Source organism: Neopsephotus bourkii, unplaced genomic scaffold (genome assembly GCF_033783945.1).
Source record: "Neopsephotus bourkii isolate Nb327-2 ecotype Australia unplaced genomic scaffold, CSIRO-AGI_Nbou_v1 NB_1244, whole genome shotgun sequence".
Classification (NCBI taxonomy): domain Eukaryota; kingdom Metazoa; phylum Chordata; class Aves; order Psittaciformes; family Psittacidae; genus Neopsephotus; species Neopsephotus bourkii.
In genome coordinates this window covers 2649-27500 of record NW_026901729.1, presented here as the reverse complement: position 1 = coordinate 27500, position 24852 = coordinate 2649, and the positions used below count along the sequence as shown (strand labels likewise).

Sequence of the window (24852 nt, the reverse complement as noted above, 5' to 3'; positions counted from 1 at the left end):
AGTGAGGGAGGAGAGAGCTGAAGCATATTTAATCAATGTAAGACATTCTGGTATCTTCACTTGAAATGTTCAGCCACCATGAAGCCTCTAATGCACACACGCATGCACTGTCTCACAGCCTCTTCCTTGGGTCTGCACCTTCTCTCATGACACCCCAGGATGGATGAGGAGGAGATGTATCCCAGCCATCAGAAGTGCTGCTCACTCCCGCAGGGGAGCACAACATTCACCAGGCAAAACCCAGCACCCACCAGTTACTGCTGCAACATGGCAAAGCAAAGCTTTACCGTGTGAGATGGCCGCCACTCAGCCAAAGCTGCTCTTGCAGATGTCTCCTCACTCAGGTTTGCTTTCTTCACTTTTTTACTAACAGTTGATGTGAACTTGTGTAAAGCATCTGAAAGAAGCACCTTCCCTCAGTGATTCCATCATTCCTACAAGAGTATCATTCCCACAGCATTTGGCCTGCTCTGCTTATAAGTATCTCTGAAGTCCTACAGGGGTCATCTTTTCTCCAACTTTGTGCCTGTTTGAAAGATGTTGGGAGTACGACAGTGATACAGCTGCAGAAAGCTTCTGAACAAAAAAAGTCCTAGCAACAGCCACACGTCTTTACCCAGCCTGTGACCAAAGAAATTCAGAGAGCAGCAAACACAGCCTTCAGGTGTTTCACTGCTTCAGCACCCTGGAATGTGGCTACTGGGAAGCTGTTTTGTGAAGATGGAGCATCCATGTGACCAGAAAGCTGTTGCATTTTGCCGATGTTAGTCCTTGACAGATTTCCAATACCCTGACCTCTGATGTAGACATCTCTTTTGCCATGCTACAAATCAGACAGATCAGTGCCCAGCTGATAGAAGATTTTAACTGGATTTCCTTTCAACATGAAGCACTTCAGCTCAAGATCCTTGTTTTCTAACCTCCACCTGTAATGTAGAACTGCAACAGCAAAGGAAAATCAGTCTTCTTCTAGAACCATAACCTTAAAGTAATTACCATAATTATACTTCAATTACAAATACCTCTTTGCAGATTCTCAGAAGAGATAAAACATAGGGAAACTCCTCATTCCAGTTTCCTAAGCACCTGCCGTAAGAAAAGACTTTGGTTTTGAAAAAACTTCTAAAAGCACTTTCAAAGTACTCCCAACAATTTCAAAGACTCAAAAAAGCACTTTTAGAAGTCCAAGTGCTTTGACTGCTCTTTCCATCTCTGAAGTCACAGGCATAATTAGGTAAGTGGTCACTGCCTGAGGACTGAGAATTACCACGAAGAAAGGAAGCAGCTGTGCAGACACCTCCAAGCACAGGCCAGTCTCCACAGCTGTGGTTCATGAAGAAAACAGAGAAAGCAAAGGCCATGGCTCTGACACTGACTCCAAGCAAAAGCTTATGCAAAGTTGCCCCAAAGTAATTGTCAGGGTGCATAAGCGTGGATGCTATGCTCGCTCCTGTCACAACAGAAGAGCTGAATACAGGGAAACAAACCTCAGGCCACCTGGGGCAACTATCCAGAGGTATAGACAGAAAACAAGCCTATCTGAATATGAAGTAGGGAAAATGGTTGACATTTGTCTTCTTATGGAAGTTCAGCAAAAACGTCAGTGAAACGATGATAACAAGAATGGCAAGGGGCAGGCACACCTCCTGTATGGAGATAAGCACAGGAAGCTGGGGCTGTTCAGCATAGAGAAGAGAAGCTGTGTGACCTCAGAGCAGCTTTCCGGTATCTGAAGGGGGCCTACAAGGATGCTGGAAAGAGGCTGTTCATCAGGGACTGTAGTAATAGGACAAGGGGTGATGGGTTAAATCTTAAATAGAGGAGATTTAGATTAGATATAAAGAAGTTCTTTACTGTGAGGATGGTGAGGCACTGGAACAGGCTGCCCAGAGACGTGCTGAATGCTCCATCCTTGGCAGTGTCCAAGGCCAGATCGGATGGCCGTTGAGCAACATGATCTAGTGTGGGGCTTCCCTGCTCATGGCAGGGGAGTTGTAACGAGATGATCTTAAGGTCCTTCACAACACAAACCATTCTATGATTTTATGATTCTGTGGAATACTTCATCTATCAGACGTATATATGTGTTACTGGGTTGGTAGGGGCACATATCTCTGGATTTTCTCAAGTAAGTCTTCTTTTTCCACCAGTAAAGTCTGCCCCAGCCCACCCCCCACCCCCCCCCCCCAAAAAAAAAATAAAGGGGGAACAAGAAGAGGGATTTATCTGTGTGTGCAGCACATCTGCACATCTGGATGTCCTGTTGTCTGCTCAAAGCACCTACTGTTTGCTGATGACAGCTGCTAGTGCTCTGCTTGTGCTGATGGATATCTGGGATGCCAGACAGCCACTGGGCATGCCTGTGCCCTGGGAGGTGCAGGGCACACACAAAGCCCAAATACCAGAGCCACTGCACACACACTGCAAAATGCACCTTCGCCTGTTTCCATCTACAGATTCACAGCATAACAAGCCCTGCTGAATGGCTTTGTGCTCCAGCATGGCACAGAGCAAGTAAAGTGCTGCCCTTTGTAAGTCCTGCATCCCTTTCCAAGCTCTGCTGTATCCTGGTCAATACACCATGACAAATCTATAAAGGTGCTCTTCTTGACTTAGGTATATCCAGATAATATAGACAGCCTACAGGTACGAACCCAAGACTTCTGCAATCTCGGTATGACCGTGCAATAGGGGGGAATGGTTTTAAACAGAAAGGGGGAGATTCAGATTAAATGTTACGCAGAAGCTCTTCTCTGTGAGGATGGTGAGGCCCTGGCACGGGTTGCTCAGAGAAGCTGTGGCTGCCCCATCCCTGGCAGTGTTCAAGGCAAGGTTCTACAATTCTATGATAATTAGCTAAAATCATGAGAAGTGCAAAATGCAGTCACCAAGTCTGGCACAAATAATCCCATAGGATGTCTTGCATTTCGTTCCAAAGTTTGTTCATTATGGGATAGATTTGTAAATAATGGGACTATTCTGCAAGGTCTAGGAGAGGCCAAAATTGGCAGGATTCAGTCCATATGACACAACTACCTCTAGCAAAAAATAACCCTTGGTTCAAAGATTACACACAAAGGCCATGGCAGACAAAATCTGAACTGAAGAAAACCTCCAGACTTAGAACACCTCCATTCTCTGCGTCTCAGTGATTTTGTGCTCTCTGCTTATGAGGAACTTCCTAGTTGGCAACAAGAACAGTTACAGTTTGAAATATCAACTCTGGCTCTTCCCAAAACACCAACAGAAAAGATGGTTTCCCACTATTATTTAGGATTTTAGGAATTTGTCATTTAAGCCAAGAAAATAATTCTGACCTCAAAATCCAGTGAGCTCAAATCAAACCTCACACCAACTGCAACAGAAGCAGATTTCAGCGCTCCATGATAATCCTGGTACCTGCACTGCATTTATACAACACAGAAGACAACTAACATGCCATTACCCACGGATAGTTAGTTGCCACAGGAAGAAGAGCGAACTCAGGAGGTGGGATGAAGACCCTAGCCAGCTTGTGCCCCTGCAAGGGCAGTCGCCACAGCATGCAGATTGAACATGGGACAAGGTGATGGGAAAACCATTACCATTTCCAGGGGGCACAGAGGGAGCCTGACACAGAAATACGTGGTACTCGGATAGTTCCTGTTATTACGGAAGTGCCAAATCATTTATTTAATGCTTTGGCACTGGAACTTTCATGAGGGAATAGCCCCTGTGTCTTTCCAAGCACCGTCTGCTACTGGCCAAATCTCTCTCTTCATGATGAGTGCAGGCTGAACTGCCGCTGCCTCCCAGAGTTACCCTTACGTGCTTGAAACTGAATCATTTATTCTAACAGCATGGACATTTTCTGACAGACCCAAGTGACATGGATCTACACACAGGGAAATAAAGGAGGAAATACAGTGCCACACCAAGTGCATGACCCTCCTCTCACAGAAACACCTCGCTCAAGCATGTCATTAGAAAGAAAGTCACAAAAATAACTGGGTGCACCAATATAACCCCAAACAATATTTAGTCTTCTTGATTTTATTCTTCGGTCCTCTCAAAAATCACTATCGCTTTTATGACATGGAAAGCTAATTGTGAAAGTCTGCAAATAATATATCCATCCTAAGACAAAACTTTTATCACCTCTCTCTGTATGTGTGTGTATATATATATATATACACATAAGTGATAGATATGTTAGAGGTACATACATATGTGCTCTGCATAAATACACAGGTGCATACACACGCTGTAACTGCACCTTAGTATTTCCTCCTCTCTGGGTTCTACCAATTTCTCAGTAAAATCAGACAGATTTATCTTGCTCATGACATTTCTATCTTATTTTATATTAACATTCAGAATAAACATCCATCAAAATTGACAAATCCTGCTTTTCCACTAAACTGCCTTTTCTTTGGAAAATGCATTCCCACAAAAGAGTCCTGGCCAGCCCCAGTACTGGCACTGTCAGGATGATCTGACAAGACATCTACCCCTAAACTGGATTTTAGCTAAACATATATGAAGAGGTTATTCCTTGAAAAGCATCTAGCACTCGACAGCTCCTGATGAGAACAGCTGGAGCTACAGCAGGGCTGTAAGGAGTGGTGGAAGCCTGGGCTTTTCATTAACATAGCTCCGGGAAAATCCCCGCTCCGTGGAAGCCGGTGGCAAACCAGCAGGGCTTCACCTCAGAGCTGGAGGAGAGCTCTCTAGAAAATAGGGCCCCCTGGGACCACATTAAGAGAAAAGTGACAAACATGCTTGACGTGCGCACAAGACAGATGGTAACCCACTCACTCGGAAAGGGCAGCTGCGCTGGCAGGGAGTTTTCCTGCATCGAGCTGTGAACATGCAAAACCACCCATGGGCGAGCATCACTGGCAGCTGGGGCAGAGCCAGCCCATCCCTCTAAGTCCCTCAGGCAAAAGGGCATAGGGATGTCCACCCCCAAGGATGGCTGCCCGCCAGCCACCACTGTCAGCCTGGCTGTGCCCCACGTCCACAGGGATTCTGAAGAGGTCATCTGCTGGCACTGGTACCCCAGAGTACAGGGATACAGGCAGCCCTAGGTGTTCAGCATCTCAGGCTGTTATAGGGAAGCTCAGAAGCACTTAAACAGGTAACAGCATGGGATGCTCCACTGTCCTATAGAGCTGTCCTGCCTCTGCAACACTCATGGGAACTCATCATCCTCAAACACAGGAATAGCTCAGTTTGAATGCTGAAATGCCCTTTGTTTAATTTAGACATGCAGAACTTTCTCAGAAGCCCAGACTACCCCACTTTAATGATGCCACAGCTGAAATCTGAACTGACCCACTTTTTTTTTTTCCCAATAATTTCATGAGGAATATCAAAATATTATTCTTTTCTTTCAAAGAGAAAACCTGCTCCAGCTGAGCTCCACCTCTTAATATTTGGGATGACTGGCTCAGTAACAATAACCCCACAGACAGAAGATGGCTCTTGGAACACCCAAGGGTTTTAATTTCACATACCCTGGAGGAGTCAAACTCCTCTTCCAGACATCCACCACCATCCATGAGTGATACCATCACTACTCATGTCAGAACACCACCATCTATGGGTGACATTGTCACTACTTGTATGAAACCACTATCATCCACAGGTAATACTATCAGTGCTGCTGTCAAACCACCAGCATAGCCAGAGGCTGTGGACACTTCAGCACATTCAGAATGCTCTGTGTAAGGTACATGAAACGTAAGTGCAAAGAGTGAAACAAAAGCCCCAGTATTGTGGGAAATCATATCCAAGGACCCAGAAAAAAGCTTTCAATTACATTAAGAAAAAAAGAAACCTTCACCAAACCATAAGTTGTACTGGATATAGTACAGATAAAGCCATCACTGCAAGGTGAAGTGAAGTTCAGATCAAACTCTACGTAAAAGGATGATTTTGGTGTTGGTCTGATGAGGGAAAACCGTTTCTTTCAAGGAGCTGAAGAATAGATAGGACAAACAGCTCACCCCACTATGCAGCACCAGGAAAGGCTCCCTGAACACAAAGGACCATCTGCATCAGCAGGAGAAATTCAAATCAGTACTTGCTGACCCTGCGAAACCTCATTCCCTTCAAAGGCTTCATCTCATTATAGTCACTGGAGTTATCCCCAGGAGTAATGACAACTCCAGTGAGCAAGCACTGCTGAAGTGAGCCTAGAAATTATTAAAGTAAACTCCAGCACTTCCCTGGGACTCCAGAGATGGTTTCTTTCTCTTTAACCTCTGCATGGACTTGACTGACTCCATCTGTTTCACCTGACCACCCACACTACAGAGTTCCTCATTTTTTTCTGCTCTTTTCCACCACATTTTTCTGTCCATCGCTGACACAGCAGTGGGGTCTGCATCCACATCCTACCATGCTCCAAGCAGCCATCACTCCTGCAGCATGGTACAGTCAGCAGATACAGCCATTTCCCTCTCCACTCACTTTGCAGTCCCACTGTGCCCTGCTTCCCCGTTCAACATTGCCCAGACTTACAGTTCAGCTCTTTGGCATCATGAAGTTCAAGTTTCTATTATTAGGTGGTCTTTTTCTTCCCATAACTCCTACTTTTTTCCCTCAGAGTTCTTCTGGGTTTTTCTATTTCTCTTACAGTTCAGATCCCCCAAGGCTTTAGCCCTTTGCACATCACTTACATGGTGCCGAAGACCACAAGGAAGAGATGGAGAGGACAATATCATTCCCTACCATGTACTGTCAGGCTCAGGTCCTTAGCTGGGGTGAGAGTAGTTATGAGGAATTCTGTCAACACAGGATATCAGCAGTGGTTAATTTCTGCACTGAACTCCATCTCCCACTGTCTGTAACTCATGTTTTCCTTCTGCTGATGCCCCAGAACATGTCTGTGGGCTCCTCCACCTCCTGCATCCCCACACCAATGACTGACTATCTCCCCATGGACCCTGACAGTGCTGCGACCCCTCATTCAACAAGTTCTCCCTGATAGTGATGCTTAACCCCCCAGGCGAAAAGTACCTAAACCCATTTGGAAAACTCCAAGGAGTAAGTCTGGAGTGGGAGGAGATCCCCATTGCTACCAGGAGCCATGCCACAGGCTGATGCAGCAGCTCTCACCACCCAGGGCCTCAGCCCAGCTGGGACATCACCGTGGCACAGTGCTCAGTGATGATGTGAGAGCTCTCTGCTGGCAAGACATATGGAACACATGGGCAGGACAGCAGGACCAAGAAGGCAGAATGGCAGATGTTTGTCTTTGCCATAAGAAGGCAGAGCAGCAGGATGCTCCTGGGCACAATTCACATGCTGCACAACACACTGCAGGTCATGGAACAGACCTCAGACGAGGACAGAGCCATGGATGCCACACCTCACCCCCCTCAGCAGAGCTGGGCACTAGCTGTGGTTCTGGTGTTCAATGTTTAAAGTGAAGCTAAACCAAAGTGGAAACAAAACTTTACAAGCGGTCCCAGCAGCCTCCTGGAGGAGATGGCATGGAAGCTGCATTGTCTGTTAGCACACGATGAGGTGACAGAAAAGCCTGGTATGGAAGAAAGACACCAAATGCAGAAACAATGCCTCTATAATTAGTCCTCACTCATGCTTAGTCATGGTTGCCTTGCTTTCTTTGGTCTCTCTCCCCCAAGAAGTGTCACTGACTTGGGAATCTCACACTTTTGCCAGTGCAAAGCACTTCTCAAAGGTAGATGTCTCCCGCAGCCACTGCAGTAGTGGCACCATCAGAAACATGCCCATCAGTTTCAGATGGCTGCACCAGTTGGTGCTGCTTGGATGCCCAGACCTGGGGCATTCCTGTGTAAAAATACAGTGATTGGAGCATCAGGTAGTTTTATAAGACACTGACTGACCCACCCCCAGTTCCTTCTCATTCACATGTGTGAATGGGTATTAACTCTTTTGGAGGCTTATCTGCATGGAGAGAAGGCTGTGACACAAACATCTTTAAATATACCAAGTCTATGTTTAAAGGCAAGACTTTTTCCCGAGAGTCCAGTTGAGATAAAGCATGAGCAGCAGTATCATCACACCAGATGCTGACAGCAACATGGGATTATGGTTGGTGAGAATAGAAAGAAAACAACTCACATGAGTGAAGGTCTCCTGCTATGCTGGTTTCAATTCCCCAAATGCCTTCAGTGTTGAGAAGAGTTTACACCCATGAATATAAAATATGGCCTGTGCAGCTGTTTGGTATAGATATTTAAATCTGGGTAGCAGACACTTGCATCCTGCATGGTGCTTTGTCGAGAGTGCCCTGCTCGATTTGCTTCTGATGGCTTTTCCTGGGGGGACCAGGGCTGGCCTGAAGTTTGCAGTGAAATGCTCACTGCTGCACGTACCCTTTTGTTTTAACCACCTGCATCTACTCGAAGGAATAAAAGAGGCTGACTGGTCTAGCACAGCCTGTGATGCTGACAGGAAACTCCAATCTTCTGTGTCACCACCACTGCACCCAAGCTGTATGGCAGAGTAATGCCCACCCTGTTTGGACTGTTGCATTAGCAGGCACTGGCTGAGGGGACACTGGCTTGCACACACAAAAACCATGCCAGGATAATGCAAACCACAGCAGGACAGCCCAGCCCAAGTCTGTGCCTCCACACACAGTACTTCAACAGCACAGAAGTAGTGTCACTGACACAACAGGCATGCTGAACTTGTGGAGCAACTACTGTATGTGAGTGCTTCACCTGCTTCTGTTCATGCACTGCCCTTATTGCCTGCAGTATTAGAGATTTCTGCACATTTTTGTGTCGGAAGTGACAAAGTAGTCAGAAGCATACTTCTGCATCAGTCAGGCTGTGGGTCATGGTCTGGGCTAAGATGCTAAAAGTGTGCAAATGTGCCAGGCTGCAGAATCAGGTAGAAAACTCACAACTAGACATGCAGCTGTCCAACAAAATATGCAGCATTTGGTCTAACAGTCATCCTTCCCATGTAGCAAAATGGTTTGCATTTTGCGTAGGTTCTGGTTTTGGCTGGGATAGAGTTAATTTTCTTCCTAGGAGCTGGTACAGTACATTTTGGCTTTAGTGTAAGAGCAATGCTGATAACACAACGATATTTTGGTTGTTGCTAAGTAGCGCTTATCCTGATCAAGGACTTTCCACTCTCCTGCTCTGCCAGTGAGGAGGGGCACAAGAAGCTAGGAGAGAGCAGAGACAGGACAACTGGCGTAAACTAGCCAAAGGGATATTCCATACCATAGCACATTATTCTTGGTATGTAAACTGGGGTGAGTTCCCCAGAAGGGACCAATCGCTGCTCAGGTTGGGCTGAGTATTGGTCAGTGGGTCTTGAGCAATTGTATCGGGCATCACTGCTGGTTAGTGTTTTTCTTTCCCCTTATTAGTTTTATATTCTCTCCCTCTAATAAGGGTGTTATTTCCCTTATCATCATTAGTAGTATGTTGTACTTTAGTTAAACTTCTTATCTCAACCCATTGAGCTTACATTCTTTTGATTCTCCCCCTCATCCTGCCTGGGAAGGGGGAAAAAGAGGCAAGAGACCAAGTGGCTGCGTGGCGCTGAGTTACTGGCTGGGCTTAAACCATGACAACATAAAGTAAGGAAAAGCCATGAGAACGGAGATTCACATAGTTCTTCCAACCCCTGTTCATAAATCCACTGGGAGACAGTTGCATCTCTCTGTGTGGGTACAGAACCAAGCCTCCCACCCCAGCTCATAGACCAGCCCTGACAGCGACTCTGGCTGGAGCAGAGCACAGCAGCAGCTGCCCATGCCAGAGGGAAAACTCGTGTACAGGCCGGATGTGCTCAGACCAACCAGCTCAAGCTCGCCGCTGGCTAGCAAGCAGAGGTCTCTGCACAAGGTGCATCTTGTCCCCACGACAGCCAGCATCACCCCATGTGCTTCCCTCACCCTGGGGAGGAGAACACACAGAAAGTGAGCACACTTAGAAATGAGCAGCAGACACGGACTGCCTCGTACAGAGTGCAGGGCTTTCGCAAAAGCAAGAGCCCTAGACTTTGCCTTGCTTTGATGGAGGGATGCCACTCTCGAAGGGACAGCACCAGCTCCTGAGATCTCAGGCAAGAGTCACATCCCATGCCACTGGCTGTGTGCCTGCTTCACAATCCCTCTCAGCCAGGACAGCTCAAACATGCCAGAAGCATCACTCTGTTTGGCTTAAGCCCTTCTGCTGGCTCTCCCATACCTGCAGAGCTCTGCAGCACTCAGGCTGGAAACCAGGGCTGGACAAAAGGAGCAAAGGGGGAAGGTAGGGTGGGCTCTCTACCTGGCTGTGCTTTGGCCCTTCCTTCCTGTCATGCCTCAAGATCCTCTTCAAGAGGACTCACAGTCCAGCGACCTCCTCCATCCTATCTCTAGTGTGCACACCTGCCTGGGGACACAGCTCTCTTTTGCCTTTCTCTTACTACTATCTCAAGGATTATTTAATCTCATTTCCAACACCTCTGACTCCCAGGCAGGGGACGTCAGCACTTCCCAAAACACAGATCCTGTCAGGTGTCCGTTATGGGACCCTCACCAGCCAGCAGCTGTCAGCAGTACAGTGAAAGCCGTGCCTGCACTGCCACTAGCTGCAAGCACAGGACAGAGCGCTCAGCCCACCCTGACTCAGGGTCTCGCTGCCCACCTTTGGCTTCCCTAAAATACATCCACTTCACTAGCAGGCAGCTTCAGCAAGATCATTCTGCACATCTCTGCCACCCCCTGCACCTCTACACTTTGTCCTGAGCTGCGGGGACAGGCAAATGTGCAGCCACAAAACTCAACGAATGCAACCTGCAAGCCGAACAACAAGCCTGCTGCCCAGCAACCCCTGCTACTTGCGGCTTTGGCATTGACTATATCTCTCTGCCTTGTTACAGAACAGCCTGTTTCTCGTGTCAGTAGCATGTCCTTTAACCACAAGTGAAAGCAACAGATCCCCCACGAAGGCACATCTGCTTCAAGGCTGTATTGCAGCAGGGAAAAAAAAATGACACCTTCAGCTATATAAACCAATAAAGACTGTCTGATTTGGTTTGCCCCTGTTGCTACGCAGGAAGCTCCCCACTGGGTTAAAGACTGGTGACATCTGCTAAAAAAATGTCAAGAGTGAGTGGAACAAGACCAAGTAATGAATCAGGTGCAGTGCTCAATGCAGCTGGAAGCCAGAGGGGCAAGTCCACCCAACTTCACTCCCTGGCCAAGGGGAGACAGAACCACTAGGTATGGGGTGCACAGCCTGTGGCTCCAGGAGACATAAGTGGGGAGGTACAGCAGCAGACACACACCTCCCAATAGCTACTGAGAAACAGCATGACATGGCAAAGACACGGTGCAAGGGGCTTGCTGCAGAAGTAGATGCTCTCTGGCTCTCTGACGTTGCGAAATGGTAAAGTTAACTCTGCCCCCTTTTGCAACTGCATCATGATACAGGCCATAATTAGATGACATGCTTCTGTTCTTCACATTAGAGGCTAACATATATGACCCACATCCCTGTCACCTGCAGTATGAAGCTTTGGGACACCTCCATGGGCACCTCCCACCTACCCATGCAGAGGGGCCTTATGTTGTGCAGGACAGGGACAGGTTACAGATGCTCCCAGGGTTCCCCTCTAACAGAGATATTGAAGTACCTGTTTATACCTCTCCAAATCTGCAGCCCTGAGCCTATTACAAAAGCAGTTTAAATGGCCTTCTGAGGACAGCATTACTGTCCATCTTAGGAGCTGGAAAACCATGACTTATCCTGCCATAACGATGGGGGTTGTTTTAGAAATCTTGCGCTCTCTTCTAAACTTGAACTGGCAAAAGCTGTGGAATTTCTCAGCTCTGCTTCAGATCTTGTCAAGGAAACATTTAATTATTTCCTCTACAATTAAACCAAAGGCTTCTGTGACCAAGGCACCCAAGAACTGGGCCATCAGGACAGGGCTATAACAGAGCAGAGTGCCTTCACTACAGATCGCCTGTCTCCTGACCCGGATAGTAAAATACAGAATTTCTACCCTACCTGCTTTAGTGCATTTATGCATCTGTGCATCTGTGGCCTTGACTTGGAAAAAAGTATCAGATGTATGATGGCAGAGTTAACTAACAATGGCATACTCAGTAAGTACCTATGCACAAGGAGTTTTGCACTCCCACCATTGGACCAGTCCCTGCGTGGCTATACTAGCCTGACAAACTTCCCACAGTTTTCTCCCATTTCAGTAAACCAAGTACTGCTCTGCAACCTGACTAGGCATTTCCAACCCAACCCTGTTTGCACAGCTCAGGCACCAGGCTGCTCATCCAATTTCAGCTGGGTTTCTCCCCAGCTTTGGTTAAAGTTACTATGGCTTCCCCCCAACTGCCCGCCTCACCCTCTGTTCCTGTGGGGGACAGGGATGCCGGGCCCTGCTGGACCCACACCAGCAGCACAAGAGCCAGGGACCATGGGTGCTCCACAGCACAGGGCAGGAGCCTAACCTGGCAGGCAGGAGAGGGCTTCATCCCCTTCAAGAGCAAAAGGGATCCCCAGCCCACCAGCACTGCTGTAGGGTGGGCAGCCACACATCTTTTCAGTGCTCTCCACAGCTTCCCCACTGAAGCTCTCGTGTTCCCTCCACCACCACGTGTCCACAGTCTTGGCCCCAACCCCTCTCTGTAAGCTTTTACTAAACAAAAGGTATGCTCTAGACTAAAGGTGCCTTTATAATGCACCAACACAGAATTTCTCATCTTTTTCATTTCACTCTATTCCTTACATCCTTCTCTTCATAGCAGTGTTTTCATTACAAAAATGCCAAGGATGCAGAATGAAACAGGACCCTACAGGACCCTACAATGGGTCTGAGGAGCACTGGCAATATCCAGCCACAACCAGACCATGCTTGTTTCCACCTCCAAGACCAATAAAAGCCTCTCAGTGCTGCGGGCACCTGCAGAGATACAGTATGGCAGACAGCTCTGCCATTAACTCTGTGTGTCTCTGTGGATGGGGAAGCCCCTCTGACACCTTATGTTTCAGGTGGCCAGATAATTAACATGATGGCCACTCTTTCTCTTTTCAGCGGCAGGAGGGGAATGTTCCTCAACCAGGAGGAGGTTCTGCTTAAACCTGTGACACACCGCCAGTGCTTTCTGGACCACCCAGACAAGCTCCCACTCTTCGAAGAAATCTTGCCTCTGTCCACCAGGTCACACCAAAGGTCTCCAGCTTGGCTGGGACCTTGGCAAAGGGCTGATGAAACAGGACCAAACCCACCACAGCAGACAGCAGTGGGAGACATCTGCAGCTCCATCATGCCACATGCACACAGTATCCACCCCATCCCTGTACCATCCCTCTAGGTCATGCATCAGTGCACACCCCCCACCCAGAAAACAGCTCCCACTACCTTCGTCCCGTTTGCGCTTGTTGCTCTCAGTGCCAGGGGAGGCGATTCCCAGGATCCCACTGATGGAGTAAGATGAGCCAGCAGTGTCAGTGCTGACAGAAGACACCTGTGTCACAGACCCCGTGGAGGCTGCAAGGCAAGGCCAGGAGGTTAGCAGCAAGACAACATGAGTGCCAGCCTACTCAGAAGCCAGCAGCCCCTGCAGCATGACCAAGGCCAGCTGGCCACAGGGCTGGGGATCTGCTGGCCCCTGGGGCCCCTCCTGGCTTGGGAAGGACCCCTGCCCATCAGTCTGCCACCAGAGCCCTGTGTGAGGGTGGGAGCAGTGACATGGTTACCCCTTGCTCCACCATGAGGGAACAAGGCCCTATACTGCTGGATGAAGGATGCTTTTCTTAAGCATTCAGATGCCCCATCCTGAGCGAGGCACAGTGGGAAGGCACATTTCTTAGGCCAGCAGATGCCATCAGGCCACAACAGGCCATGTCATCAGTCAGGTGAATGAGCTGCTGGGAGCATAGCCATGCAGAGAGAGGACCCTCCCCAAACGGGCTCCCCAGTGAGGTCTCAGGGAAGGCTGCCAGCCTCCTGGATCAGGAATCTCATGGGAGCACAGCAGCCTGCGCTCACCATGCTGGGTTTGCTGCCAACATCCCACTGGCACAAGCCACCAGCATCCAGTCAGTGAAGAGCCCAGCGTGGCTGGTACTGTCCAGGGACCCAAGGTTATCCAGCTGTGCACCACGTGGCTAAAAGGTCCTAAGGCTCTCCAAAGTATCAATTAAATCAAGTTTGCTTTCGCACAGCCCTCAGGAAAGGGTGTTGGCCACATTCAGCTCAAGGAGGGGTTCATTCATCACAGCCAACAAAAGCCTGGAGATGCCCGCCAGGGATGCAGACACTGTGTTCATGTGGTGCTGTGGGAGTCAAAGCTGTACAGAAGCAAGCAGAGGAGGGAGCACAGCTGTAACCTCCATCAGCTCACAGGCTGAGCCTGTGCTGGCACGCAATCCCAGAAATCACCATGTAACCCCCAAGCACAGGGGGTCCACTGCAGGACCACAGTGAGGAGCCAAAGCCCACACACAGAAAACCTATGTCAAAACCTGATGCCTCTATCAACCCGAAGGCCTGAGAAACAAGATTTGCCTTCTCTGCTCTTGTTTTCCTCAGGGGGAGACAGCCACAATAGCAAAATGAGGGATGCTTTTCCTCCTCTTGGGATTGTCTTGGCATTTCCTGGAGAGAAAGGCTCAGGACACAGTTCTGCAGTGTGACATTTTTGACAAGACCAAAGAGATCACGTAGCTCTGCACCCACACTCAAGTGTCACAGTGCCAGCCCACTCTTGCAAAGGCAGGGAGAACATTTTCCCATTTCAGAGGTGACACCATAAAGACAGAGAGGAACCAGGGCCACCATCCCACTCCTTTCTGCTCACGGAGCAAGGACTTACCCATGCCCCATGGCTTTCAGGGAACAAGGATATCAAGAAAGGAGCCCTGAGCCCTGACTGAGCTGTTCCATCCCTCTTGTGGCTTGACAAAGAGGCTACCCTCAGCCTCAGGAAGGGCTGGGGATGCCCCAGGAGCCAGGCCACCCTCCCCGGGATCCGATCTGCCCGCCTCGGGACACAGCATCACCGGTCTGCAGCTGAATTAAAGTTTCAGAAAGTTTTCCCACCTCTTCACTCAAGACTGCAAGTGCACAAAGAATTGTGGAAGGGATGGTTGATAGATGAAAAAAACACATTCAAAACTACTTACTGACTAATGATGCAGAAAATGTTATGAATAAGTGCCCCTTTCTTGATTTATTACTTTAATTATCTGACATTCTATAGACCCCCATTAGTGGGGTTTTTTTGGTTTAGATTTCAATTTTCTGTCTCATGGTGAAAGCTATTTATCATAATAATCAGTAAAATTCAAAACCTTTTAGCAGTATTTATAAAATTCATTTACTATGTTCAGCCCTTGGAGAATGACAAAGAAGGTGCATTAGCACATGTGCTGAAGTGTTTTATGCAGAATTATCTGTCCATAAGAATGATTAAAAGTTCTTTAGAATATTTGTTATCCATTATGCTATTTTTTAATTTTTTTTTTTTTTTTTTAAGTTTTCCTTACCTATGCTGTGACTGGAAGCTGGGACCTGCTGGTTGGGTGGCTGCTGCACCTTCGTCCGAATGATCCTGCATGTAGTTGAATAGAAAAGACTACTTAATATTAAGCACACAATTGCAAGGGGCACCAAGAACTGCTTTTTTCAGTTCAGGACACACACAATACAACACAAAAATGACTTTCTGTGTATTATCCCCTTGGCACCCGCTGAAAGATCAAAGTTCGGTGGGTGGGTTCAGGACCGTGTTTTTGCCTCCAGCCCCTGTCATTAGGAACTTTCAGGTGACTGACTCAAACACCCTCATCGGGGTGCTGCAGCTTCAGTGACTTGAGGACCTAGTCTTTGCTGCCTAGGAAAAGGATACCCATCACTATTTTGGCACCTCTTGGGCCCAGCACCCAACACCTCCTCAGGGAGCTGGGCACTTCTGAGTCTAGACACCCCAGCAGGTTGTGATCTGCGTGCGCCCTTGGGTGCTGGGACACATCTGCAAGGCCACACTAGACCACGCTGTGTTGTCATACACACTGTACTGGGTACAGCACTCACACAGCTAGAGAACTTGGGCACCTCAGAAAAGGACCGGCTCAGTCAAATCAATATTAAAACAAAAATTTGTTAGATTAAATGCTAATCTAAAAAGCTGAATAACTACATTGTCATCACTGGGGATAGCTGCTGATGTGACTTATAATGATGTCAATCTGGTAAAAATCAGAGATGTAGATAAAGAAGAAGGCATGGGTCATATTGCAGGGCAGAGGGCAGCTCCTAAGAAGAATGAGGAGATGCTACACAGAGAGTTCACCTGCTGACACACTGGAAAAAAGAAAAGCAGGGTCTGAAACACCCCTGGAGATAACACAGGTCTGCCACTGACTGCAGCAGAATTGAAACAGGCTTGAGGGAGGCACGCTGCTCACCCACAGCACATCTCTTACCCCAGCATGCTGTTTACACAGCAGTAATGATGTATTTCTCCTCTTTACCTAACAAAGTCTTCCCCCATTTCTCCCTGCCATGAATTTGGAAGTGGGGAGGAGAGGGGAGGTGAGAGACAGTTGGCAGTGCATTCATAGGAACAAACAGCAGTTGCCTGATGGAAAGTCACCCCATGAGCTCGTATGGGAGCCACCACTGGTGACGCCTGTCCCCATTCCAGGACATGCTGCCATCCTCTTCCCCTACCATCCATCTGCAGGGTCTGATGGAGGCTAACAGGAGCTTGGTATGTTAGTAAGCCACCTTTCTGGCAGCCAGACCCAAAGCAAAGCTGCTGGGTGTTACATGTCTCTGATGGATGGGTCCTCAGCAGCAGAATCCCCAGCCAAGGACAGCCTGGTGCAAGGGTCAGGGCGAGTTTCGATCGAGGAGCACAGCCAAGGACCTGGGACCCTGCATGAGCACCTGCACAGGGCCTCCCTGCTGCTGTGGCAAGGGAAGAATGCCCAAGGACTTCTGACACACAAACATCTTCATCTCTGGATGGACAGAGGACTGGAGCACTTCAAAGCAGCTGGGCATTTCTCAGCTTATTTGAGCAAAACTAATTGCAATGATTAATTAAGCCTTAATCACGCAGACTTGCCCCTGTTGCAGAAGAGTGGCCTATTATTAATATTAATTAATGTTATTAATTAATGATAATAGTTATCATTCGCTCAATATAAAGCAGCAGCTCAAACTCATCTGCCTGCAGCAGGGATGTGCTGAGCGCAGTCTGTCCCAGTATCTCCAACATTCTCCAACATGCATGGCTGCAGGGTATCCCCCCTCTCCAGTGAGAGGCAGCGACTAGGGACGCAGTGTCGGGGGCTCCATGTCACCTGTGCAGGAATGCCAATTGCTTGGCTTCACCCTCCCTGCAGCAGGACAGGAACCTCACTGTGCCATTTCAAATGGGCTCAGGTCTGCAACAACAGTGCAGCTCCTGATTTGCACATCAGTGGTGAATAAAGCATCATGACCTTATAGGGGCATCATAAGGGTCTGCATCCTTGGTGTGTAACACCCTACTGGTGAAGCCTTGGAAGTATATGCCTGATTTTAAATAGGAGGATAAAATCCACATGTTACACCGTGGAACTGGGAGGACTTAACATCAAAGCCAAGTATTTTGATGTGAATTCAAGGTTTCTTATCATGATAGTTTGGTTTTGGTTTTCAGGATAAGCTCCTAGGCTGACAAAACAATTCTCCAGCTAGACTGATTCAAAGAGATGAGTGCATTTCTAAAAAAAGGGATTGCACACCCTCAAAAATAAGGAAAAGATCTTAAGCACCATCACAAGCATATGAGAATGAATGAGATTTCCAGCCAAAAAGCTTTGTGCCAGATCACAAAATGAGTTTCTGATGCAATGGCAGTGTGGACATTGTCCATGTGGAAACATGCAAGAACACAGCAAGAGAAAGAATATGGAAACTGGCTCAAAACATGACTTAATCTCCCTTTTTCCTAGTGCTATGACTGCCTTTTTGGTAGCTTTTCAGATGATGAAAGCCGTAATACACAAACACAGGACTGCTCACAGCAGCAATGCTTCTCACATGGTGGGATGTGCACTGGCTTTAATGGAAGCAGAGCTTGCCCTCAGTTATTTGAGGTCAGGCAGAGTGGTATTTTCCTTCAGTTTCCCTGGTATCTACTTTATTTTTTCAAATCCTTTCTAAAACCAAAAATAGCATGTCTGTAGGGTTACAGAATGCTTCTCTGGAGCCTCAGGAAGTCAGGGGCTCCTAGGCCCTGTTAACTGTTAACTCACCCATTTTTGCTCTTGAGCATGTGAATGGATGACTCCACGTTCAGTTCAGCAAAGCAGAGACACTGCTCTCTGCTAACACTGGGGAAGCCACTCCAGCTATTCAAGCAGCAGCTCCATGAATGCAAATCAGGTTGGGATAGCCAATAAAAGAATATTGCATCAATTTATTTCACGTACATGGACACAAATGGGACTTTATAGCTAGCTGCATTCAAAGAATTTGCATGCAATCACGCAAGTGAAAACCATCTCACCAGTGTGGAGAGGACGGAGCCCAGCACAGGGCACACCTCTGAGCAAAAATGGAAGGACACTGCTTGTCAGGGGTGTGAGTCTGTATGAGACTGCTCAAGCACTCCCGCTTCCAGGTATTAATCCCTTATTATCTGTCTGTCAGGGGTGGAGACATCACAAAGTATTTCACTGTGTTTTTTCAGCATCAGCTTTAGGCATCCTCTGACTCAGAAGGAAGTAGGTGAGTACAGAAGGTGTAACTGAGATGGCAGGAGGTTAGTGCAGCTCCATACCCCTCTGTGAGCCCAGTCCTTTCGAGCAAGGTCATGGAAAAAACTACCTGAGGCTCCAGATGAGATTCTCCTACATTTTTAGAAAACCAACTCAAGGCCACTTAAGTGCATCCATGTAACAAGCAGACGGCCAAGTCACTTGAAAGCTGCTGACCAAATGGCCTCAGCAATACCACACTGACAGTAGTGGGCAGCAGCCAGCATGGTTCTGGACCAACTTCAGCCACACTAAGCAGATGTCAGAAGGACAGAAGTGGTATCGCAGGCCCATACCATTGGTACCCTCTTCCAGGCACTGGGCACCCCCTTTTTCCAGGTTACTGCCACCTCTCTCAATAGCCGTCTCAGTTCCCCCCCCCCCCCGAAAAACACATCCTGACGAACCCCTGTGCTATCAAGCAGAACTGGGGACTCATTTGGAACAAACACACAGGATCATTGAGGACTGCAACTCAGAGACTGGAGAAAGGACGGGAAAGAAGCAAAGGCCTGCAACAGAATCTGACCACTCCTAGAAAATGCTTGCAATCTGTGATGCTTTGGCTGCTGAAGTGAGCCCACAGCTGCTCCCCAGCACCAAACACATAAGGGGAACACAGGAGGGCTAATGCAGCTAATGTCTGCTGTCTTGCAAACAGCCCAAACACCCAGTCCCGCTAACTAAGTGAGTATTCAGTGGCAGCACTTTGAAGAGCATCCCTCCCCAGGACCAGACAGATCTTTACCTGTTAATTGAACTGACACTGGGCACCGTGTCATTGTCACACACTCGCTCAGCGAGGAGTCTATCCCTGATCTCCCAGGCAAACATGGTGGGATTTTGGCGCTTGTACTCTGCAATTTTTTCAACGACTTTGGGTGTGGCGACCTTTGGTTTTGATCCTCCGATCACTCCAGGCTTAATACTCCCGGTTTCGTAATACCTGGGACAACATCCAAAACAAAGCTTTAGTTATCACAGACAGGCAAAGAACATGCCTTGAGATTTACACAGAACGTAATTTCAAGGTAACCAAACCCCAGTAAATCCTGAGATACATCTTCACTTTCACATACACATTTTCTGCCTATGTAGCATTGTATCACCTAATAGATTAATTTATATTAATTGGAACTGGGCCCTCGGGTTAAAATATATATTTTTCTGTAATAACAAGACAAAAGAAACAATGCAAGATTAAAGGGCATGCTGGAATCCAAAATGAACTGAAAATGTATGTTATTAATCAGTGGTACTCGCAATAATAGAAACAAATCTCACCCGAGACCACTTTCTGTGGTGGATTCTTTTGTAGCAAATTGCAGTTTATACAAAAATTTTCTGTCACTAATATCTACAGCTTGTTATCATTTCATAATTAAATGAAGGCCAGGTATTGTATTTTATGTGCATCTCCAGGATAAATATGCCGGCATATCTCTTCCCCATTTTATGGTTTTAACACGCATGTTATCATTTTAATAGTTGACATATTTAAAATGTATTCTTTTTAACAGTATGTTTTCAGTAGATTCAGTTGCAAACTTCAAGGAAAAGAGGGCTGTCCCCACTCTGATGTGGGTTGGTTTCTGTGACCAGTTCTGAGGCCTTTCCTCAGGGGTAACATCTTTACCCACAGAAGCAGCTCTGTTGATGCCAATGCTGGGGAAGACAGAAGACTGGATCCCCACACTGACAGAAATCTGCCGTATTCCTTCACATGTAAATCACACAGTGCTTTTGGAAGCATTGAAAAAAACAATAAATTGCAGCTGAGATCTCCAGCCCCACAAGTCTTCCCTTTTAATAAACGAGGCCTTGAACATGCTGCTAAGAGCAGCATATCTTACCCACTGAAGGCCGGAATGGAGACCAAGAGTGAGATCGTGCTCCTCTGTGCTGTGCTGCCAGGGAGCACAGTGCACAAGGCAATCTCCCAGACTTGCATCTTCTTTGCATCTTGTGAATTTTCTCATGAGCAAATGAGAAATAAATAAACCCTGTGCCTACCTGCAGCAACTGCCCCACCAATCTGGTACATCCCTTCTGCACAGAGCAGGACGTGGATCCATAAGACTTTCAACCGGGCTCAAGCCACACACTCTCAGCAGCTTAAACGTGTCCACTCACTGCTCTATGCCTGTATTTCTAGTAGGGAGTGCAGAAAAGACCCCCAAAGTAAGAATCTAAGAGTGCTGATTAATGTATTTTCTCTGCAGCTACTTGACATGCCCATTATATGAAAAAAAAACATAAAATTCCCCAATCTTTCCAGCGTGAGCAGAACACAAACAGGCTGCACCGCCAATGTCTCTCTCACTGTAACACGTAATCATGTTCATCAAATTGCCAGGCTATCTGCCAGGCTACCTGCTTCCAATCTTTCAGGGAGGGCTCTGTGTGCAGGGCCTAAAATTCCTTGAAAGAGACTGACACTGCATTGTTTGTACATGTTTTCAAGTATTCTGGATTCAGATGTGGACTCAGATCTACCTGCAGCCATGAGCCATTTAACCAGTTTTAACACCAGTTTTAATACATTTAACCAGTAATAGCAAGGGAAAGCGTCAAGGGTCAGAGATGGATAATAACCCTCCTGGTGCCTCTAAACACAGCCTGGTAGTGAGCTTTAGGGCAGAGGGGTAAAATTCAGCTCGCCCTGTGCTCCCTGAGGATATGACAAAATGATGGCAAGCACAGACCTACTGGACAAAAACCTATGAAACGTAAATATACTAGAAGTAAACCTATTAAAACCTCACACCCCTGGCTTCAAAATCTCCTTTCAGGGTGGTGTTAAAGGAAGCCAGAAAATACCATTAATGCTTCCAAACAAAATCTTGCCATTTTCTTAGTTCTGGTCAAAAATGATGGATGTTACACAAACGTTCTTTAGTGTTTTTCTCCAGCAATGCCCCACTGCCCCATGGCATGGTACCTCTGGTAACTACCCCACAACGCAGGGCAGGCCAGCAGAGGAGAGCATCAGCCAGCAGTTTGGGAAGCCACGGCTGAGCAGGCAAAATGACATTTTCCACGGCTGACTCACCCAGGTAGGGAACACCATGACAGCAAAGGCCCTCACAGCCACAGTACTGTGGCAGCTGCGAGCTCACCAGGGGACACAGCTCTGGTGCCCTCTGGACAGCAGGGCTTCCACTCCCAAATCCTGAAACCACTGCCCCCCTGCCAGCCCTCACGACCCCAGCCCTGCAAAGGTACTCACACATCAGCAGAAAGACCTGCCTCACTTGGGAGGGTGCCGGATCAGGCCCATGACCTTCTCCCCAGGCAGTCAGGAGAGCTCACTGCAAGAGGGGACAACTCTCATCCAGTGGTGCCATTGACACCTCCCTCTACCTGAGCAATGCACCTGGGCACACTAAAAGGCCTGCAGGATGCACAGCACGGACATCCCTGACTCCCATCTCCATCTTAACGGCAAGGATGGCCGTATTTGGCTTTATATTATGCACATCAGGTTCAGGCCCTTTGCTCCCAGCAAGCTGCCAGTGCAGGGGAAAAGTGGAAAAGTGAAAAGGGGAAAACAGCCACCTTCTCTGAGGGTGGGAATTTCACTTGCACTGCAACTACTGGTTCCCTGCCTCTGGGGGGGTTTCAAGGCTCCATCAAGGACTAAAAATTCTGACTACAGAATTCCAAGTGTGGGGATTTATCACAAGGATACCCATTTTTCACACACACACACACAGAGCTGCAATTACACTGACATTTTATCCACTGTAATTATTAGTTATGAAAATAATGAGCTATGAAATTCCAATTTATTGTTGACAACTTTAATGACAAAGCTCTGGAGCCTCACTCTTAGCTATATAGTACAAATACATCTAGTGGTATATCTATTCAAACTATCAAAAGTGAAATCATCGGACATTTGCCTGGTAAGTAAATAAATTGTCTGCTTCTTAATTGTGCACTGATCCTGGCAGAAACTTCTGGTGATTCTGCTGCAGCAGAGAGCATCACCAGCCAAACCATGCCAGCAGTGTGCCGGCAGCGGATGCAAACCAGTAACTGAGTTAAAACAGCCCATGATGGGCAAGTAAGTCTCATATAAAGCCCATGAAAAGTTTTTACGTCTAGAATAGCAAAGGCATCAATGTCCTTAAAACTACACTGGGAAGCACAAGCATAGCTTGAAGGGGAATGTATCTCCTTGCAGTGGCAGCAGGAGGGAAAAAGCAGGGGTGTTGAGTGTAACCTGCACGTGGGCTAGCACAGCTCTCTCAGAAAGTGCCATGCACGGCTGTGGAGGCTCCATGTGAGTAGAGATGAGAAGGGGCTGTGGGGAAAAGAGTGACAACAGCTACAAAACCAAGGGCCTGTAACTATGCCAAGTCAGTCTGATCCCGAACACTTAAATGTCCATTGAGAGACCGTAACTGCTGCTAACCCAAGCAGATCCTCTACATGATACAACAATAAAATTTGCTTTAACAGTCTTTGCAGCTATGCTATATTCTGAAAAGCAAGTTCTCTAAAAATTGGAGAAGCAAAAGGTAAACATAAAACAGTAAAATTCTAAACAATGAACTGTGAAAGTTTAGTAAATAGTTCAGGAATTATCTTTCCAGATTATCAGAAAAACATGTTCTAACAACAAAATAAAATGTTTTCTTTAATATAAGATGCCCAAGTACCTCAGAATACCTGGTGCCCAAAACCATTTTAACTCTGTAGTTTATAGAGATTATGTTCAGATTTATTTATGAGATACAGAGAAGCAATAACAGTATGTTTGACCTGTATCTATGTCAAATTTTAAAACAAAATCAGGAAATCATACAAAATCAGAGTTTTAATCTCTTGTTGCCTCAGTGGTCTGAACAGCTCCAGCCTGATCAGAGGGATACTCCCAAATTAGCCAAAAATAAGATGGTAAATAGTTACTTTATAACTTTATATTCTGTGCTCTGATTAAGAACATAGTCCAGCACAAGAGTAGAAAAAGATGTTGAACTAAGCAGTGGGACAGAGTGCTAGCCTGTGTGAATGAACGCCCTGCACTGTTGAAGTAATACATAGTATTATTGTTAAAAGAGAGTCGTCTTCAGAAAATAAAACAAGTGATTTCCGCAACTTCTATTTCTTTTTTGCGTTTTTTGAGGATGACCCCCAGATGTCTCTACTCATTCAGAACAGACAGGCACAGGATACATGCTGTATATACAGCAAATACATGTCACATAGAAGTAGAATTACCTATAAGAAACTGTGGAAGGGGCAAACCACACATATGAAGAGTATCACTTTCCCTTCACATCAGGCATGTAAAACCACGAGTGGTCAGGAAGCCCCTGGACTCATTGGGCTGGTTTCCTGAGGTCCCTACTATTCTCCATTTGCCTGCAGCCTTCGGTTCAGGGACCGGCACTGACACTTTTGATGGACACAGCAGACTCGTAGTCCCCCCTTTACCTGCCAAGTATTTTGCTGACGCAGCCGTGGCTGACGCGGAGCTGCCGGGAGATGTCACACGGCCGGACCCCTTGGTGGGCGAGCTCCACGATCCTTTGGCGAACGACATCTGGGAGGGGGCGGCCGTTCACAAAAACACCCCCCAGTTGATTCACGCCTCCGTGTCCTGAAATACACAGGGAAGGGGAGAAGGGCAGGAGAAGAAGAGCTATGTGAGTGTTTCAGACGTTTCTGCAGGCCAGACTCCCCAGCCCCAGCACTCCGCGGCACTCGGCATCGCCTCCCCAGCATCGCTCCAGCCGATCTTCCCCGGACACGAAGCACGGAGGCAGCCGTCTGCGCTGCCGTACTGTCACTCGCCAGACGGAGGACCCTCCTGCCAGAACGCAGGTCGGGTCCCTTGTAGGAAAATGGCCCCAGAAAGCCACACTCAGAGGTGCCCAGCTCTCTGGACGTCTACCACCCTCCTCCTAATGCCAACTGCCACGTTCACCCGACCGCAACTCTGTGGGCAAGCCCAGCGCTGCCCCATGGAGAAGAGGCAGTTCGTAAGCCTCAGGCTAGGAAATCAGCTGAAAACACAGCTGGGTGATAGCTCAGCAAGTACACTGTATCTAAACACAGGAGATACCCTAAATTACATACA

At 47.4% G+C, this 24852-nt stretch overlaps 1 protein-coding gene across 1 annotated transcript in view; it reads right to left on the bottom strand.

The window, feature by feature from the left end:
- The window catches only part of PAX5 (paired box 5), a 126511-nt gene extending 102028 nt beyond the window's left edge, over nucleotides 1-24483 (bottom strand). The window contains exons 1-5 of the mRNA XM_061364622.1: nucleotides 24477-24483; nucleotides 24207-24414; nucleotides 19510-19707; nucleotides 15495-15559; nucleotides 13366-13494 (exon numbers count right to left, since the gene is read on the bottom strand). Coding sequence (XP_061220606.1) covers nucleotides 13366-13494; nucleotides 15495-15559; nucleotides 19510-19707; nucleotides 24207-24414; nucleotides 24477-24483 — 607 coding nt within the window. The remainder of the gene's footprint in view (nucleotides 1-13365; nucleotides 13495-15494; nucleotides 15560-19509; nucleotides 19708-24206; nucleotides 24415-24476) is intronic.
- Between the last annotated feature and the right edge of the window lie 369 nt (nucleotides 24484-24852).